The 19269-nt window shown below is 36.3% G+C and overlaps 1 protein-coding gene across 1 annotated transcript in view; it reads left to right on the top strand.

The window, feature by feature from the left end:
- Positions 1 to 19269, top strand: part of Nf1 (neurofibromin 1) — a 1119557-nt gene that overhangs the window by 769428 nt on the left and 330860 nt on the right. Inside the window, exon 41 of the mRNA XM_090400295.1 lies at positions 2828 to 3008. Coding sequence (XP_090256421.1) covers positions 2828 to 3008 — 181 coding nt within the window. The remainder of the gene's footprint in view (positions 1 to 2827; positions 3009 to 19269) is intronic.

Below are 19269 nucleotides of genomic sequence, written 5' to 3'. Positions count from 1 at the left end.
GTTCCCTATGTTTCTTAGATGTTAAACTCACCAAGATGCCTGAGTCCATAAAAGTCTCTATATTTAGAAAGCCAACATACACGGACAGATATCTGCATGTGTCCTCACATCACCATCCAGCGCAAAAGTTGGGTATTATATCAACTCTAGCGAATCAAATCATGCAAGATCTGTACTGTCAGATGAAGAAGAACTAAAAAAAAGAACTACAACATCTTAAATTGACCTTTAAAAGCAATGGCTACTCTTTAAAAAAGTATTAACAAGCAAGTATTCCACCAGCAATGTAGAGACACAGGACGACTCCTTGCCATATATCAGCACACTATCCAAAAAGCTGAGTAGAATCTTAAAGAAGTTTAACATACAAACGTGCTTCTCGACTCCTCCAAAAATAAGATCAAGTTTCAGCAATTACAAACAATTTCACAACCTCCTACAATTCCCAGGTGTATAGAAAATCACGTGAGTGCGGATAACCTTACTATGGCCAAATGGAGAAATCTATCCTCCTACGTCTTGAGGAACACCAGAGAGACATTGCTTACAAGAGAACCAGGCTACTGCCCTATCAGACCATGTCCTGTTTTCAATAAACACAAATAACGAAAGCCGCCAACATGAAGTAAATTGGACATCAACTTCAAACCTGCACATTTGCCACAATGAGGTAGAACGCCGCATTATCGAGTCAAAAGAAATTACCTTGGACCCTCTTCAATAATCTCAGCTATAATTTGCCTGACTCCTTCAGCTCTGCTATCAGGTACTGGCGATCCACACACGCACAGGTGTACAACAATAGAACTTTAACATGGACTATAGCTCAAGTTCATAATAACTGTAATTTACAGTCAAATTTATAGCTTTATAATTTGATAGCTTTAGAGTGTCTGAATGTTTTTTTCAGTCTTTTAATGGCTTTCTATGTTCTTAATGCCTGATGAAGTCGATCCCGACAAAACATGTTGCGTATCCAATAAATCTCAATTTGTTATAATTCTCGGATTTTTAGTCAGTTTATATAAAAAATGAATATATATACAGGGTGTTCAGGATAAATTTGACATATTTATAATTAATTATATTTTTCCGTAAGTTACATGTATTAACACACACTTCTCTTCATTTAAAAGGTTGGACCCTTCTTCATTCATATACAAGATGTCAGAAAGGATGGATAGCTGGAACCCACCTGAATCATGGAAGAGAATAACTTGTATCATGATGATTCGTGCCGGCCATCAAAATAAGGATATTTCGACTACTGCCCAATGCTCCCTGAATACAGTAAAAACAATCAGGCATGAACTAGAGACTTGCAATGGTGACTACGAGGATGTAGCAAGAAGAAAGATCCCTAGCAGACGATCTGATTGCGTTCGTACAGCAGAATTCCTCGCAAATCTGCAGGAACAGGTGTTGAAGAACCCTGGCATTGGAATTCGGGCTTTGTCACGTGAAATGAATGTTGCAGCCTCTACTATGAAGCTTGCACTCAATGAAGACCTCCGCTACTACTCATACAAGCGCCGCAAAGGTCAGCTGCTTACAGAAAAGGCCCGTGAAAAACGTTTGATAAACGCGAAGAAACTTCTAAGCAGAGTGAAACATCCTGCGGAACCACAAACAATCTGGTTCTTTTCCGATGAGAAAAACTTTTGCCAGGATCAAAAACACAACACGCAGAATAACAGATGGCTTGCATACAGTACAAAGGACATTCCTCGTGTAATGCAGACTAAATTTCCCCAAACTGTGATGGTTTTCGGATGTGTATCCTCTGAAGGCAATGTGATGCCTCCGCATTTTTTCCAAGAGGGCCTCAGGTTGACTTCAGATGGCTACGTGGAGTTGCTAAACACTGTAGTCAAGCCCTGGATAACAAGGGTAGCCAATGGTAGGCCGTATGTATGGCAGCAGGATTCGGCCCCTTGCCACACCTCTGGGAAAAGTCAAAAATGGTTGTCTGAAAATTTCTACGACTTCACCAGTCCAAATGTTTGGCCTCCAAACTCCCCAGATCTTAACCCCATGGATTATTTTGTATGGGGCGCAGTTGAAAAAGACACCAATCGCACTTCCAGTAATACAAAAGCCCAGTTAATGGATAAAATTAAAACAGTTTTTGCGGCCCTTCCCAGGGAGACTGTAGCATCAGCTTGTTCGAGGTTCCGAAGCAGGATTGAAGCTGTGATCGATGCTAATGGTGGTTATTTTGAGTAAATCTTGTTGATAGTATTGTAATTAACTCTGCCTGTAATGTTTTTTGTCAATTCATTAAATTTAATAGATACAAAGAAGATTTTCTTTTTCCTTACGAAACTGTCAAATTTATCCCGAACACCCTGTATATATATATATATGTAATTAATTTTTTTAACTTGGGGATACTGTATATTAGGGTTACAGAGTAATTTTATAAGCTTGGTTATGTAACTCCTAATCCCAAGTATGCAAACAATTAAGTTTGCGCCTGAAACATGGTTCAAGTCTAAAGATGGTACAACACCAGGACAACTCATTGTAATTTACCCACCTTTACAATGAGTTGCCCTGGTGTTGTACCATCTTTAGACTTGAACTATGTTTCAGGCGCAAACTTAATTGTTTGCATACTTGGGATTAGGAGTTAAATAACCAAGCTTATAAAATTACTTGGTAACCCTAATATATATATATATATATATATATATATGTTATGTATTTAGTAGCATTTATAAGATATTGCTCTAACGTATATATTTTCCTTGCTGTTATTCCACTCTCTGTGCCAAACAGTGTACATTTTCAATATTATTGATGTTGTATTCTTTTCCCTGTCTAGGATTCTGTTACAGTCCATACCAAAATTAGACCAAAGGATGTTCCAGGAACTCTACTTAATATGGCTCTATTAAACTTGGGTAGTTCTGATCCAAACTTGAGGACAACTGCTTACAACTTATTATGTGCTTTAACGGCAACTTTTGATCTTAAGATTGAAGGACAACTTCTGGAAACTGCAGGTACAGACATGGTGACAAAGGTGGAATTGGGATGGGGAAAGAATAAACATATAAAAATTTGCATTTCTTTTCAGTTTAGAGTGATTATATATAATAGAAAATGTTATCTTAATACCAGATATTTTGAATAATGTATTGTTCAGATATCTAAAGCTTCCTGTAAAACTGAACAGCATTTTTTCATTTCTGATATATGGAAATTTTCTTCCATTCTCTTCACTCTTGTAAGTTTTTCATTTTCCAACTAATTATTTAATTGAAAACAGTTCCATATGTACGACGTGTGGCTATTAAATAATGAGACCGGTTGCAAAAAAAGTGGTTTATTATTGCAATTGTACAGCTTAATTGTTATCCCCTTCAGAATACTCCCTTCTTCTATCTATACATTGTTGCCTACGAATTTTTCGGAAGCAGTGCTGCAAGTCATCAGGTATTATCTGCTTTAGTAGCGCTGCTGTTTTCTCCTTTACCTCATTCACTGACTGAAAATGGGTGCCCTTCAATGCGGATTTACTTTTGAAAAAGGTAAAAGTCACATGGAGCTAAGTCCGACAAGTGAGGTGGATGGTCCAACACTGGGATATTCTTATCAGCCAGATACTGCTTTACAGACAGTGCACTGTGGTCAGGAGCATTGTTCTTCCACCGATCGGGTCTCTTCTTCCTTACTCATTCTCTCAGCTTGGCCAGAACCTCAAGATAATAATGTTGGTTAACTGTCTAACCCTCTTGTACCCATTACCACGCCATTGATATAAAAAAAATAAATTTTTTTTTAAATGATCAGCATTGCCTTCACTTTTGATTTGCCATTCTTTCTTTTTTCATTCTCGGTGACGTGGGAGTTTTCCAGTCCATCAGTTGTCTCTTTGTTTCTTGATCATACTGGAAAATCCATGTCTCATCACATGTGATGATCTTCTCCTGCAAGTCCAGCTCTGCTGTCAGCTGTTCCATGATGTCAGTGGATGAGGTAAAGGAGAAAACGGCAGCACTACTGAAGCAAATAACCCCTGATGACTTGCAGCACTGCTTCCAAGAATGGAAAATTCGTATGCAACAGTGTATAGATAGAGGAGGGGAGTATGTTGAAGGGGGATAACAATTAAGTTGTACAATTGTAATAATGAACCACATTTTTGCAACCAGTCTCGTTATTTAATAGCCACACTTCGTATATTCCCACATAATTATTTTGAATGCCTCTAGTGAAGTGTGGTATTTTCATCTCTGCATTTTTAAAATTTGTATTTATTTTATGCTATTTTATTGGTTTTAGTATAATCATTTTAAAAATAGCTACAATAAGATATTTCCTCATCATCATCTCTGAATGAATTTAAGCAGCATCTTTTACCGACAGTTGATTGGTCTTCCTCTGCATCGTTTTACTTCGGGTTAATGTCAGTTTTATTAATCTCGTTTGTCTGTTTTCTCAAACGGACTCACTTGGTAGTGTATTGTTAAATTTCATTCTTTCAGTTTCTGTTATTTATGAATTGATTATTTTGTGGGTTTTTTTTTATAAATATTATTTCTTGTTAGTATACTCCTATTAAGGATGTCTGATTCTTTGGAAAGAACTACAACAAGCATTTTTGTTGGAAAGATCAGAAGTTAGGTTCTTAAGGATGTGTGATACATTCAGAAAGGTATATGCAAGTGAAGTTGAGTGAGTCCATCTCGTACTTGAAAATGACCTGCTCAACTTAAATTATAGCTTACTTAATAGTAATAAAAGGATTCTTAGACAGCTTCCAAGTCTAACTCTTGTTTTTCCCTACTCCCTATATTGAAAAATTCTTCTGTATCAATGTTATAGTGTCTCTTTGGTAACTTATAAGTTTCTATCATATCCCCTTTCCTCTGCCTGTCAGCTACACTCTGCAACCCACACACCCTCAGTCTATCCTCATAGGAAGCATTCCACAGACCTATCACTAGCTTTGTCACTTGTCTCTCAATTCTCTCCACTACCTCCCAGTCCCCAAGAAATGCAGGTGACCAAATCTGTGCATGGTAGCCAACATGTGGTCGAATCATAGCCTTATAAACAGGGATAATAACCTCCCTATCTTTACTTTTTAATGTGCTCTTCAGCATCCAGGTAATCCTCTGAGCTATTTTGCCACCATTTGCAATATGTCCTCTGAATTTCAAATCTTTATCCACTATCATCCCCAGATCCCTAGCCTCATCAATTTCTTTAAGCTATTACCATCAGTATTATACTAATTATGTAATCCTTTCATCCCAAACTCGGTTACCTTACATTTTACAACATTACATTGAAAACAATTGTCCTTTGCCCATTCTGCCAATTTATTTAAGTCATCCTGCAAGTATCTATAACACATTTATTAAATGTTGCCCTTGCCTGTTTTGCATCATTAGCAAACAACTGAATATCTCTCCTCAGATCTTCCCCTATATCATTAATGTACAAATTAAAGAGTAGTGGTCCTAGTATAGAGTCCTGTGGCACTCCACTAGTAACCCTCATTTGCCTTGATTCCACTCTAATCACCATAGTATCAGCCACTCCTATCCATTCCACCAGCTTTATATTCATTCCCATTTGCTCCAACTTATATAATAAATTTCTGTATGGTATTCTGTCAAATGCCTCTGCAAAATCCAGTAGTATCATATCTTATTATAAACGTGAATAAATTACTGAGGTAGTGTTGGATCGTACTTCCTTGTTTTTGATCTGCCATCTTGTTTTAACTCTGTTCTTAAACAAGTAATAAGTTGCTGGTTGATTAATAATTTAAATATAGAGAAATTTATTTAAATTGAGTTTCTTATTCGGTTTTAAAACAAAGTAGGATCTAATATCCCCTTAATTTAATTAATGTTTATAGCGCCGAAATGAAGCCTGTTGGCTCTTTATATTTAAGTAACTTAATGGGTGCACCTTTTTTGGACAACTCGTATTGTAGAGTATATAAGTCCTTTTCGCTATACCCTTTGGTATCAATAATTTGGTCTAGCTACTCACTGATGGAGCCTCAATAAAGGCTGAAACCGGTCTGGGTAGTGACCTCCCTACCATAATGTAATAACAGCATACATTTCCTAGGAAATGTGTTTTTACATTATGGTAAATACCAAAGAATAGTGATCAGAACTTTCCCCACCTTTGCAACGAGTTGCCCGTGTTTGTACTACATTCTAGGACTACTTGCATTCAGCTCACAATAGTATTCGCCAATACTTATAGTTTTTTATACTATATTCGGCATGAAACTCTCTGATTCCAGTCTTTGAGTTTGTTATTCGGTTTTAAAACAATGTGGGATCTAATATCCCCTTAATTTAATTAGAGAAATTTATATTTTTAGACTGCGCCACTATATCTAGATTAGTCTAATAAACTCTCGTGGAAAGGCTTAGACGTTGGGTATGCATTTTCACTATATAATTTAAGGAAATTATAATAAATTATAATACAAAGTAGGACAGCTTACAGCTGTCCTACTTTGGCCAAACAGCAGGACAGCAAAAATCAGAATTTCAGAACACAAGGACTACATCTGTTTTCACCAATTCAGCCACTCTGGTCTTGCTTACCATGCGCTGGATACCTGCCATAGAATATGGTGGAAGAAAGCCAGGATAATACACCGTAGCAAATACAGATATGAAAGGCTTTTCATGGAATCAGCTTCAGCCCTAAGAAACGATCCAAACCTCAACAAATTTGGCTGCATGAGACTTCCTCAAATTTGGGAAACCTACATCAGAAGACCTTCAGCCCAATCGCCAAAGAATACCAACATTGCCCGCTAGAGGGCACAATCAAGACTTTAGGAGAAATAATAGCTTCGTACTTCTTCCTCACTTACTGTTTTGTTGTGCCTGTGTGTACGTGTCTTGTACTTAAGTTCTTGAAAATATTATTTCTTACATAGACCGAGTTTATCTCTTATGTTTGAAGCTCCCGCTAGGTCTGATAATTTCATGAACGGTGCAGTAAAAGAGATTCAGGCAAACACAATTTTAAAATCATCAAAAAACATTTAATTCTGGGTTATATATTATACATACAAACTCAATTCTGAGAACAAGATAATATAAATGTCTTAGCTTAACTGATCACAACATCTTACAAATTCAGTTTTTGGACATTCTGCTATCAGACTTATAGCTTTCACAATATTAAAATAACTTTTAATAGAGTTCAATATCACAAAATCTTGTAATAACAAATTTTACTATTATCACGCAGTCGGTAAAGTCTCAATACATTAATGGTTGCAACAGCTGCTTCATGAGTATACACTTTCATACTTCATACTCCGGCTGATTTCAGCAAAAAAATGTTTGAGTTAATGTGGGGAATAACAGGAGGAATTTCACATATATCTCTTCACTGAAGTAACATAAAATTGGACAATTCTTACTGGATAAATCCTTTGCTCATCAATTTCACTATGGGCACACTTTATAACTATATTTACTTAGCACACTATGGCAACGCTATTTAAAATAAATCTTCTCAATGATAACTGAACTATTAATGGTCGCACTTCACGTGCATAGACGTGCTTGGATAAAGGAAAATGCTCATTCCTTCCTCAACAGGGATAATTTTGTTGGATCGCCATTTTGTTGGATCGTACTTCCTTGTTTTTGATCCACCATCTTGTTTTAACTCTGTTCTTAAACAATGATTGCACTTTATTAAGTGCAATCATTGTTTAAGAGTTCTTCCTCATTAGGTACAAAAAATCTTCTTGTTAGTTGCTTTGTTCTTGTGCATGCAGACTTATTGTTTCTTTTAACTTGTACCTTCTGTTCCTCAGGAATATTTCACCTCTAGAAAAGTCACAAGAGAAGTGATGTTTCTCCATAAAATTTTTTCTTAATATTATGTGAGAGTCCAAGCTAGGAGAGAAAGGAACTATAAGTAGATCTTGATATACACACAGTTTGATGTCAGGTATATAAATTTTTGTGCAAACTTTCTCATATGCTGTAGATTTTGAATCAGAGAGAGTGGTAATTCTTTCAGGTCTCCTTAAATTGGTAACATTCTTCCATAATTTATCTTTTATTCTTAGGAAATAATGCTTACTGATGGTTGAAGCATTACAACCTGTGTCAAATAGAATGTTACATTCATGACCTTGGACATTTCCTGTAATCCTCATCATTGATTCTCTTAATCTAGGGAAATTTTGAAATTTATTATATGCTCTGTGTTACATGTCCGAAACTAAAATTCCATTTGCTGTCAGTGTAGTTTCTTTTATTTAAGTAGCAATTCCTAGCAATGTGTCCAATCTTGTTGCAATTAAAACACTTAGGAGGATCTCTACCATCAGCAAGAATTTTTCTCCTTGTCTGAGGTTGAGAACCAATGGGTATTTGCTGTCTAACATTCTCTAGGGCTTCCACCACTGTATCCAATTTAGTCAAAATGGGTTTATTTTGCCTCTCAACTTCCAGTTTGATTACTTTGCTAACATAATCTGCTGTGGGATTGAAGTTTTCTTGAAATCCTATAGTTATTTCTGTCAATTTTTTTATCACTTCATCTAAATTATTTTTCATTGGCTGTTGCAACTTCTCTACCTCCTGGTGAACAAAGGTTTGCACTTCATTGAATAACTTCTTGTTGGTCTACTCATTACTCTCAGACATGCAGTTATAATTTATGGAATTCTCTTCAATAATTTTCTTTTCATCTTCTTTCTTCTATTCTCTTTTGAGGATTTATTTAAACCTAGGGAACAATCAGTTCTTTCTACGATGTTTACAAGGCCTATATCGGATCAGGGACAAAGGTCTCCAATCATCTGTTCCATTTCCTTGACAGCTTCAAGGCATTCTTCTAGTGTGGTTATCTTCTTCTTATAGGCTGTTTCCCTCAGCTCTTGCCTAATACCTTGTCTAAACTGTTGATAAACTGCCCAATCCAAATGAGGTTTGTCTTCATTGGATACATTCAAACTATTAGAGAGAGTTAGTAAACGATTGTAGAAATCAGCAACACTTTCTTTATCGTTCTGTGTAATCCTCTGTAGCTTCCATAAATTTTCCAACACTTCTCCGTTTACAAAATTGAGATAGTAAAGCTTCTTTAAATTTTTTGTACTCAAATGTTTCTCTAAGTATAGGAGATGAGAAAACATATGTTTTAGCTTTACCAATTAGCTTGTTTCTGAGTAAAATCAACAATTGAAAGTCCATCCAACCTGCTGTTTCTCTGAGCTTCTCAATAAATGATAACACATCATCAGAGTCTTCTCCTGAAAATTGAGGAAAGACCTGTGGATTCACACTTCTGAAAAATTCACCGTCTTCCATCTCTGAATTAGATGAAACTGCCATTTTAATTTTATCAACTTACAAACTTAATCTTAAAAAAATTAAGAATTCTAAAACAATTTCTTTCTTTGCCTGACTCTAGTTTACAACCTGTCCACTTTGATTTAAATTACTTTTAAAGTTTCTGGGATCACTTTTCTTAATACTATTACAAAAATAATACTCAATATCTTAACTTATATTAGTGGAATCAAATCCTGTTGGCTGCGCCATTTTGTTGTATTGTACTTCCTTGTTTTTGATCCGCCATCTTGTTTTAACTCTGTTCTTAAACAAGTAATAAGTTGCTCGTTCATTACTAATTTAAATATAGAGAAATTTATATTTTTAGACTGCACCACTCTATATCTAGATTAGTCTAATGAAATGTAGTGAAACCAAGCATCAACTAATTTTATATCAATATTATTTCTTACGTAGACCAAGTTTATCTCTTATGTTTGACGCTCCCACTAGGTCCGATAATTTCATGAATGGTGCAGTAAAAGAGATTCAGGCAAACACAATTTTAAAATCATCAAAATAAAACATTTAATTATAATATATAATTAATGCATTATATATTATACATACAAACTCAGTTCTGAGAACAAGATAATATAAATGTCTTAGCTTAACTGATCACAACATCTTACAGATTCAGTTTATGGGCATTCTGCTATCAGACTTATAGCTTTCACAATATTAAAATAACTTTTAATAGAGTTCAATATCACAAAATTTCTTAATAACAAATTTTACTATTATCACACAGTCAGTAAAGTCTCAATACATTAATGGTGGCAACAACTACTTCATGAGTACACACTTTCATATCATACTCCGGCTGATTTCAGCAAAAAAACGTTTGAGTTAATGTGAGGAATAACAGGAGGAATTACACATATATCTCTGCTGAAGTAACATAAAATTGGACAGTTCTTACCGGATAAATCCTTTGCTTATCAATTTCACTATGGGCACACTTTATGACTATATTTACTTAGCACACTATGGCAACACTACTTAAAATAAATCTTTTCAATGATAACTGAACTATTAATGGTCGCACTTCACGTGTATAGACGTACTTGGATAAAGGAAAATGCTCATTCCTTCTTTAACACTATTCGACCTATTCAGCTCTCTATTAAAGTTCCATGAAACTAATGGAACACGTAGTAATTCTTTAACTTCTAGAATTATTCTCAGTTGCCTATTATTTTCCTGGTCCTTAAATAGTCCAATTATAGCACTAAAGTTCTAGACACAGCAATCCTTTTTACATTCACTTTGCTGCCTCTCAGTATTCTCCTCGTCTGTCTGTGCTACTCAATGCTCTCGTGACCCAGCTTGGTCAGCTCTGAAAAAGAGAAGAGCCCTAAGTTTTCTCCGCTCTCAGCTTATATACCTCCCTTCTTTTTCCTGCCCAAAATTGTTTCTCACGCTCTCTTATGTCAATTCCTTCTCTGCAGTTGAATACCATATCTCACAATCCAAGCACGCGCTAGCTATTTCTAGCCTGTCTCCATACTAACAAACAAAATAAAAACAGAAATATTGCATAACATTATACCTTTACATACTGGTAGTGATAAATAAAAAATCAAAATATTATAATTGACATAAGGCATATTAAACTTATATATACAATTCCTCATAATATTAAATTAGGAATAATCAGAATAAACAGAATAATATTTCAATACAAGGTCCCATCATTGCTAACACATTTTAGATTAATTAATAAAATTTAATAAATAAACTCAAGGCAATTACATGAATAATAATTTACAATCGTGGGATTAATATCAAACAATTTTTACAAGTATAGCCTTTGGTATGGTGGATAAAGTTGGATTCAGTAAGGAATATTAATAATTTAAATTTCTCCTTAATCAGAATCCAACAGTAGGATCTACCTTTTACAAAGCCATGCAGCCCTATAAAGTATCTTGTTCCCATCTACCCATTCCTGAAATTTTGCTTTCAACCAACTTTTCCAATACTTTAATGTGCCATTCCAGAGATATTAAATTGTCTGTAATTTGCTACTTCTGTTTTGGAGCCACCTTTATGTAATGTAACTATCTTACCTTCATTCCACTCCCTTGGAACCTTGCCAAAGGTGAGGCTTAGATTAAACAACTTTGTCAGAGACACTGCCAGTTCACTTGCACACTCTCAATGTGTTCTTCAACATATGTAGCAAATTGTATTGTTCAGGCAGCAATAATTACAATTCCAGAAACATAATTGAAAAATTTTTCTGTATCAATGTTATAGTGTCTCTTTGGTAACTATAAGTTTCTATCATATCCCCTAGATTGGAGTTCTGGGCTAAGGAGAATGGATGTCAATTTAATGTGACAAAATGTAAGGTTATGCATTTTGGGGTGAAAAGATTAGCAGCAGTATACCACATTGGTGGAACTGTACTCCAGGAGATTGATGAGGCCAAGGACTTGGGAGTGTTGGTGGTTGGGAGATGAAGTTTAGGAGGCACATTGCAAAAGTGGCTAAATCAGTTCATCAACTCACTTGGTTGTTGAAAAATACTTTGACAAGCAGAGACAAACAAGTTGTTGTTCCTCTGTATCAAGCCTTGATAAGACCCCATCTGGACTACTGTGCCCAGTTATGGGCACCAGGGTTTCTTCGTGATGGGGAGGAAGTGGAGAGAATCCAGATACGAGTGACCAAGATGATAGCAGGTCTGTGGAATGAACCTTATGAGAATTGGTTGAAGATTTGTGGGTTGCAGAGATTGGACAATAGGCAAAGGAGGGGTGATATGATTGAGACATTCAAATTACTGAAGGGTTTCTATAGAATTAATTCAGAGGATATTTTTGAGATCAGGACTGGTGGTGGGAGAACTAGGGGACATCTATGGAAGCTGGGCAAGAGTGTGGTTAGCAAGGGTGTTAGAGCTGGGTTCTTTACTTTTAGAGTGGTAAATAAGTGAAATAAACTGCCAGCGTGTGTTGTGGATGCTATGACAGTGAGTGAGTTCAAGGCAAGGTATAATAGATACTGTGAAAATGTCCAATAGTTGTGTGGACATGCTGTTTAGGGCCTCCCTGGAGTCGCCCATAATAATAATCTTCATTTCCACTCTATCCAAAGTCTTGAAGTCTTACCACATCGAATTTAATAGCCTTTAAACATGCATGAGCCAAAACATGTTATGTTAGATGTCATAGTCAAAAACAATCATGGATTCAGATTACATCATCTGTCAGTTAAGCAACCAGTGCAAAAGATGTAGAAATGAAATCTGGACAAGGAAAAGTTGTATAGAATGCATCATTGTCTACTCTGGATTGTAACTGAGTTGATAATATTAGGTTAATTTATTGTAATTTTTGTTTTTATACCAGTGAGTGATTGACTGAACTATTTAGTTTGTAAGTAGCCTTTTATTTATTTTTTTTTGTTTAAATATAATGTTGGTATGGTGCCAATGTATGGTGGAACAATGTTGGAAAAGAGCATGTTGTCGGGTGATTTCAATTTGTGAGATTTTGTGCAGTGTGTTTGAAACGTATTCCTGAGAAAATCAAAGAATATGTGGAAGGAAATTGAAACTGGAGAGAGAGTGTATTAAATGTTTCAAAAGTGGACGAGAACACAAATGTTAGCAGAGTGGACAGTATCGATGGTAAGTTGCAAAATGTCAGAATTAATGTTGAATATGCAGCCACGGAAATAGAGGAGAACAAAATGGATATTAATAAAGAAATAGTGCACTTGAATGTTATCCTTCACAGGACAAAGCATGAAATTGAAAAATTGAAAAAGTAGCATTAGATTAGCAGAGCTGAAAAGAGAAAGAAGCAGGTGGTTCAAAGTAATAAAATAGACTGAGCGAACAAACAAGAACAATAGGTTTAGGAGAAAATTATGTACTGAGACTCAACGATCAGGAGAGTACTTAATGAAAGTGTGAGAAAATTGTGTTTCCCTGGTGCAAAAATTCATGATATTAGTCATACCATCTGGATGTATGAAGGAAATTATTGGTCTTGGTTGACACAAATGATTTGAGAGGCAAGAAGTATTCTGTTAGGGAGGATGTAAAGGAGTTGTTAGAAGAGGCAAGAAGGTGAGATTGTAAGTCTGCTATGCTAAATAGAGGCGAACTGAGACGCAGGGCATTGGTAGCTAATAAATCTATACGTAGGTTGTGGAGAAGAAATAATGTATGATTTGTGGATCTGTGACCTGTCTTTGATAAAAAAAAGGATTTCTATAATGCTACTGGACTATCTACACCCTCTGTCCAAAAAGAAACCGAACTTTTCTAAAATAAGAAGAAACTAGTAGTGCCACCTGTTGTATCTTTTTGTTGTCGAAAGCGACAACCTTCATTAGTGTTGTGTCAACGCTTTATGATATTTATTTCATTAGAAGCCAAGTTATAGTGCCAAGAGTGAGAGCATGTTTTGATGAACGGTCAGAAAATGAATTTCAAACAGAGAGCTGCAATTGACTTTTGTGTTAAACATGGTAAAAGTTTTACTGAAACGCATCAAATGCTTCAAAAAGCATACCGTGATGAATGCTTATCCTGTACTCAAGTTTACGTGTGATTTAAGCGATTTCAAAGTCATAAGACGCTTGAGGACGACGAAAAGCCGGGCCGCCCAAGAACTGGACAACTGAGCGAAGTTAACATCCAAAAAAAAAGTGCATGATTTCATCAAAGAAAACGCAAAATCGTCCATGAGATTGATTGAAGATGAATTGGGGATTCCAAATCAACTGTGCAAAACATTTTGACCGAGAGTTTGGACCTTCGTAAATTGAATTCACGATTTGTTCCCCACAAGTTGACCGACGACCAAAAAATGTATCGAACACTGCAAGGACCTCATTAAAACCGCTCGTTAGGACTCAAACTTCCTTGAAACGATTGTTACTGGTGAGTGATGAAACGTGGTGTTTTTAGTACAAGCCCAAAACAGAGTGCTGAGTGGAGACCACCAGAAGAGGGGCATCCAAAAAAAAGCCGCTTGGAGAAGTCAAAATAAAGACGATGCTGATTTGTTACTGCGATTCCAAGAGCATTATCCACAGAATTTGTTCCTCCATGCCAAACTGTCAATGGTGAATTGTATCTTGAAGTTTTGAAGTGATTGGTAGTGAGAATTTGTCGCGTACGGCATGAATATCGTGATATAGGCAGCGGGTCACTTTTGCATGATAATGCACCATCTCATCGTTCGAACGTTGTGAGACAGTTTTTGAGCAAAAACCAAGTTTGTGCGTTGGATCACTCACCGTATTCACCTGATTTAACACTCTGTGACTTCTTTCTCTTTCCTTGACTTCATTTGCTGATGAAAGGAAAGCAATACGACACCATTGAAAACGTTCAAGCAGCAGTAATGACGACCCTCAACAGTATCCCAAAAACTGATATAAAAAACTCATTTAACAAATTAATTCACCATGCCAAACGCTGTAAAGAAGCTGAAGGAGAGTATATTGATTGAAATAAATGATTTAAATAATTATAATTGGCCTGTGTTTTATTTTCTATCAAAAGTTCTGTTTCTTTTTGGACAGAGGGTGTAAATGGGTTTGGTGTCTGGAGAGGGAGCTTTGTTCACCAAGCATGCTAATGTGCAAATTCAGGAAAAGTTAAGCAATCAGGGTGGAAGCAAGTGAGTTTGTGTGAAGGCACCCATTAAGCAAGTGGTGTGAAAATGACCAAGTGAGAAATCGAGTCTCTCAAGGAAAAATATTGAATAGGATAGTCAATCAGAAAGTAAATAAAGGTGGGGCTAAAGGGATTCTGCAGTTTCTATATACTAATGCAAGAAGTATTGGGAAGAGTTTTTGGCTTTGGTTAATGGAACCTCACCAAAAAGTTATAGGCATTAGTGAGACTTTGCTAACAGCTGATGATGTAGTTACAGGGATTAAATGTGAAGGATTTATTATTCTCAGAGAAGATAGAGAAGGTGAAATGATGTGGGGGAGGGGTACTGCTGATGATAGTGGATGAATTGCAGCCAAAAAGAATAGGAGGTAGGTGGGAGGGTGGCTGTTCATTTGAAGCAGTCTGGTGTGAGGTTAAGGCCAGTAAGACAAAATATACAGTTGATTGTTGCTATAGGCCAGAGAGTTTCACAGATGATCTGGAAGACATGAAAATTAGTACATTGAGTACAGGTCGAATAATTGGGGCTTCAACTATAGAGATGTAGACTTGAAGGAAATGGAATTTATACACTTACTAAGAGATAATTACTTGAGGCAGCATGTGATGGAGAAGACTAGGAGTGTGAGAATATTGGACTTGGTCATATGTTCAGAAGAACTATCCATAACCAAGGTGACTACATTTCCTCCGATTGGTGTAAGTGACCATGTGGTCTTTACTTGAGAGATTGTAAAACATGAGGAATAATTTGTCAGGAGGGATATATGTGGAACTATCTGGCTAATTATGACAAGCTTAGGAAGAAGCAATATTAAATTGTATACCTAAGGTAAGGAGGGTTAATCAGATAAGAATTAGGTGGATCAGTAATATCATTAAGCATGAGCTGCAGAAGAAGAAAATGCTGTGGAGGATATGTAAGGAGAAAGATGATGAATATTCTCATGAACAGTAAAAGGATCAGGCTAGAAAGTTGACCAGCATAACAAGGCATGCATAATCAGATTACAAGAAGAATGTAGCCAAGCAGGCCAAAGGAAATTAAACAGCAATGGTTAATCTTAATTAGCGGTGATTGGTCATGAGGTGACACAAGCAGATAAAATAGTTGAGTTGCTGAGTGACCACTTTGTAAGGGTTTATCATCCTAGTGAGGTTACTGCTTTAACATATTTGACACACTTATGTGGGAACAGGTGGGTGAATTAGAGGTTCTTAGAATATTTCAGAATTTCGCTGTAAATACATATGTGGGATTAGATGGGATATTAGCTCAGGTTTTGTGAGAATGTGCAAGGGAACTGGCAATGCCTCTGACTAGGCTTTTTAAGTCTCAGCTCTGGTAGTGTTCTAAGGGAGTAGAAAGAGGACAAAATAATTTCCTTGCATGTGGGAGGGTCTAAGACTGCAGTAGCAAATTATAAACCAATCAGTATCTCAGGTGTGGTGGTAAAGGTACTGGAAAAATTGGACACAAAGTGAATTAAACAATGGATGGATAAAAATATGATACTGTATAAGGGAGCATTGTGAAAAGTAGTCATGCCTTAGTAATTTACTAACTTTTTATAATGGAGTAACAGCTGAGTTGGATAAAGGAAAGGCTACACAAGGTTCTGTGTTGGGACCATTGCTGTTTAATTTGCATAAATGATATAGGAAATAACTTGAAAGGAAATATTCAGTTGTTCTGATGATGTGAAATTAGGTAGAGTAATAGTTAATGAAGGCAATGTGGACAGCTTGCAAGATGATTTAAATAGGCTGTCAGTATGGGTAAAAGATAATGGGTATCAGTTTAATGTGGAGAAATGTAAATTGAAAATGAATACAATGAATTGTATCTGCTCATTAGCTGTAGTAATAGGTTCAAATTTTCAGCAGAAAACAGGTGTCTGTATATGCTTCTGCTATAAACTCACCCAAATTCAGAGTTAAGGATGGGGCAAACTATTATCCCAGTGGGAACCGAAGCAAAGTTCTTGACAGGAAGCTGACATTCTTAGCACACATTCTTTAACTAAATGAAAAGTGCAAAAGAAAAAGTAATATCCTTTACATTCTGTCCTCTACAGAATTTAGTGGCTATTGATTATCCCTGCTTCACCTTTATTGTGTACTTGTTTGATCAAAGCCTGATTACAAATTTCAAGGATATGATTCTGCAAGAAATAGTATCCTCTGAAGGGGGTTGGGTCCTGTTCATCATCAGAATATATGAATGGCTACTAGTGCATATCACACATTTCCCATTCAAAGTCATCAAGGAAATAAACATGTTTTGCCATTTCAACAGAATCAGTTGCTCTTAATTTTTCCCTAAAAATAAAGTATCTTCCTTAAATGTCTCCTACGTGGTCTAATATTTTTTCCCTACATTGTGACGTCCAATAGTACATTTGTCAGACTGCTATTGATGTGTTTGTTATGCATCCATGTGAATGGGATTATGGGAGTTGTATTAATGTTGACAACATTACCTGCTTCTTCTTTTGGCTTAATAGACCCTTTAGGTCTAATGCTGTTATCACAAGTTGGAAGTTTTTTCACATGCTCTGCCACAAGGAGATGTGTATCACCACCTCTGGGTCTGGCTCCCACTGATGAGACCTCAATAAAGGTCTAAACCAGTCTGGGTAGTGGCCCTTCCCTTAATGCATAGCACATCTCCTTGCGGCATAGCATGTCCGCAAGGAGATGTGCTTTGCATTATGAGAGATACTAAGGCAATTGATGAGAACTTATTCCACCTTTGCCATTAGTTGCCACAGTCCTGAAGATACTTCGGGCGCAAGCACTGTTTGCTTATGCTTGTATAAAGGATTAAACTAAATATATAATTTATAGTCTAACCAAGTGAAAAAACTTCCAACGTCTTTCTCTAATCCAGAGTAATAATAAGGTATGACACCTTTTGGCGACTCATATAGGTAAATATGACTTCTCCGTTACTTCCACCCTGTTATTGCCACCTCTCGGTCTGGTTCCCACTAATGAGACCTCAATAAACATAGAAACTGGTCTAGGTAGTTGCCCTTTCCTTAATGCATAGCACATCTCCTTGCGGCATAGCATGTCTGCAAGGAGTTGTGCTTTGCATTATGGGAGACACTAAGGCAAGTGATGAGTTGAAACAGATACTTCAGGCACAGACTTTGTTTGCTTACACTTGGATGAAGGATTAAACTAAATATATATAATTTATACTACCATCACAAGGTTTGTCCGCTGGTCTCTTTCATAAGCTACATCTGCTGTAAAGTGTTTATGCAGCTGCCTTAGGTCTCTCGTTGCTGCATCAATCCATTGTGTGTTTGGGGGGGGGGGGTCTTCCTCTGTCTTTTTTTGTCAGTTTTACGTATAAGTACTTGTTTAACTGGTCATCTGCTCTCCAAGCATGACCAAACCGCTCACTTCTCTTGCTTCTTGTAAATAATATGATGCAGGGTCTTTGAAACAGATTTCGTAGTTCCTCATTATGTCTTTGCTTATACAGTCCAATATTTTGATTGTAAGATGGCCCAAAAAATTTTCTCAATACTTTTTCTTTCAAATATAATAAATTATCTATTATCTCCCTTTGCTGTTGACTGTGTTGACCTTAAATAAAATTACAAAATATTCACAATTGGCCTTCTCATTTCTCTCCTCTATCTCTTGATGCATATTATTATCAACAACCAGATTGGCTTGCTCTTGATAGATCCTTGAAATACACATATATTTACTCTTTTCCTGGTTTATGACATGACTTATTTGCTTTGATTGAATTAAATGTAGTATGTATAACATTCTCACGAGAATCTTCAAAGATAACATCATTGGCATAAGCCTATAGGATGTTCTTCCTATTGTTTTTCTCCAATGCCAGATTTGAACAGATTGAGAACACTTCCTTGTTGGAGTCCAGAATTTATTTCAAAACTTGATGAATGTTCCTAGAAGAAATGTAACTTGCAGAGGGTACGGTATTACAAAGTCTCATCGCATTCTACATTGCATTTTGATGTATACTGTCATCTACTTGTTTATAGTCCACACATACTGGATGCATTTCTTTATCAAATTCATAATGATTTTCTAGCAATTGTCAGAGAGTGAAAATGCAATCCATTGTTGACCGTTCCTTGCAGAAGCCACACTGATGCTCTCCTAGAATGTTTGAATCATATATATTAATTCTTTTTCAGTTTGGCATAGACAATATTTTGTAACACCTGTCCAGGAAAAGATGCATGCCTCTGTAGTCATTGGTTGTGATAAGTG

This window comes from Typopeltis vanoorti, chromosome 11 (genome assembly GCF_054136105.1).
Source record: "Typopeltis vanoorti isolate ZY-2024b chromosome 11, IOZ_Tvanoo_1.0, whole genome shotgun sequence".
NCBI lineage: Eukaryota > Metazoa > Arthropoda > Arachnida > Uropygi > Thelyphonidae > Typopeltis > Typopeltis vanoorti.
Note: the sequence above shows the minus strand (reverse complement) of the source record. Positions and strands in the feature narration are given on the sequence as shown.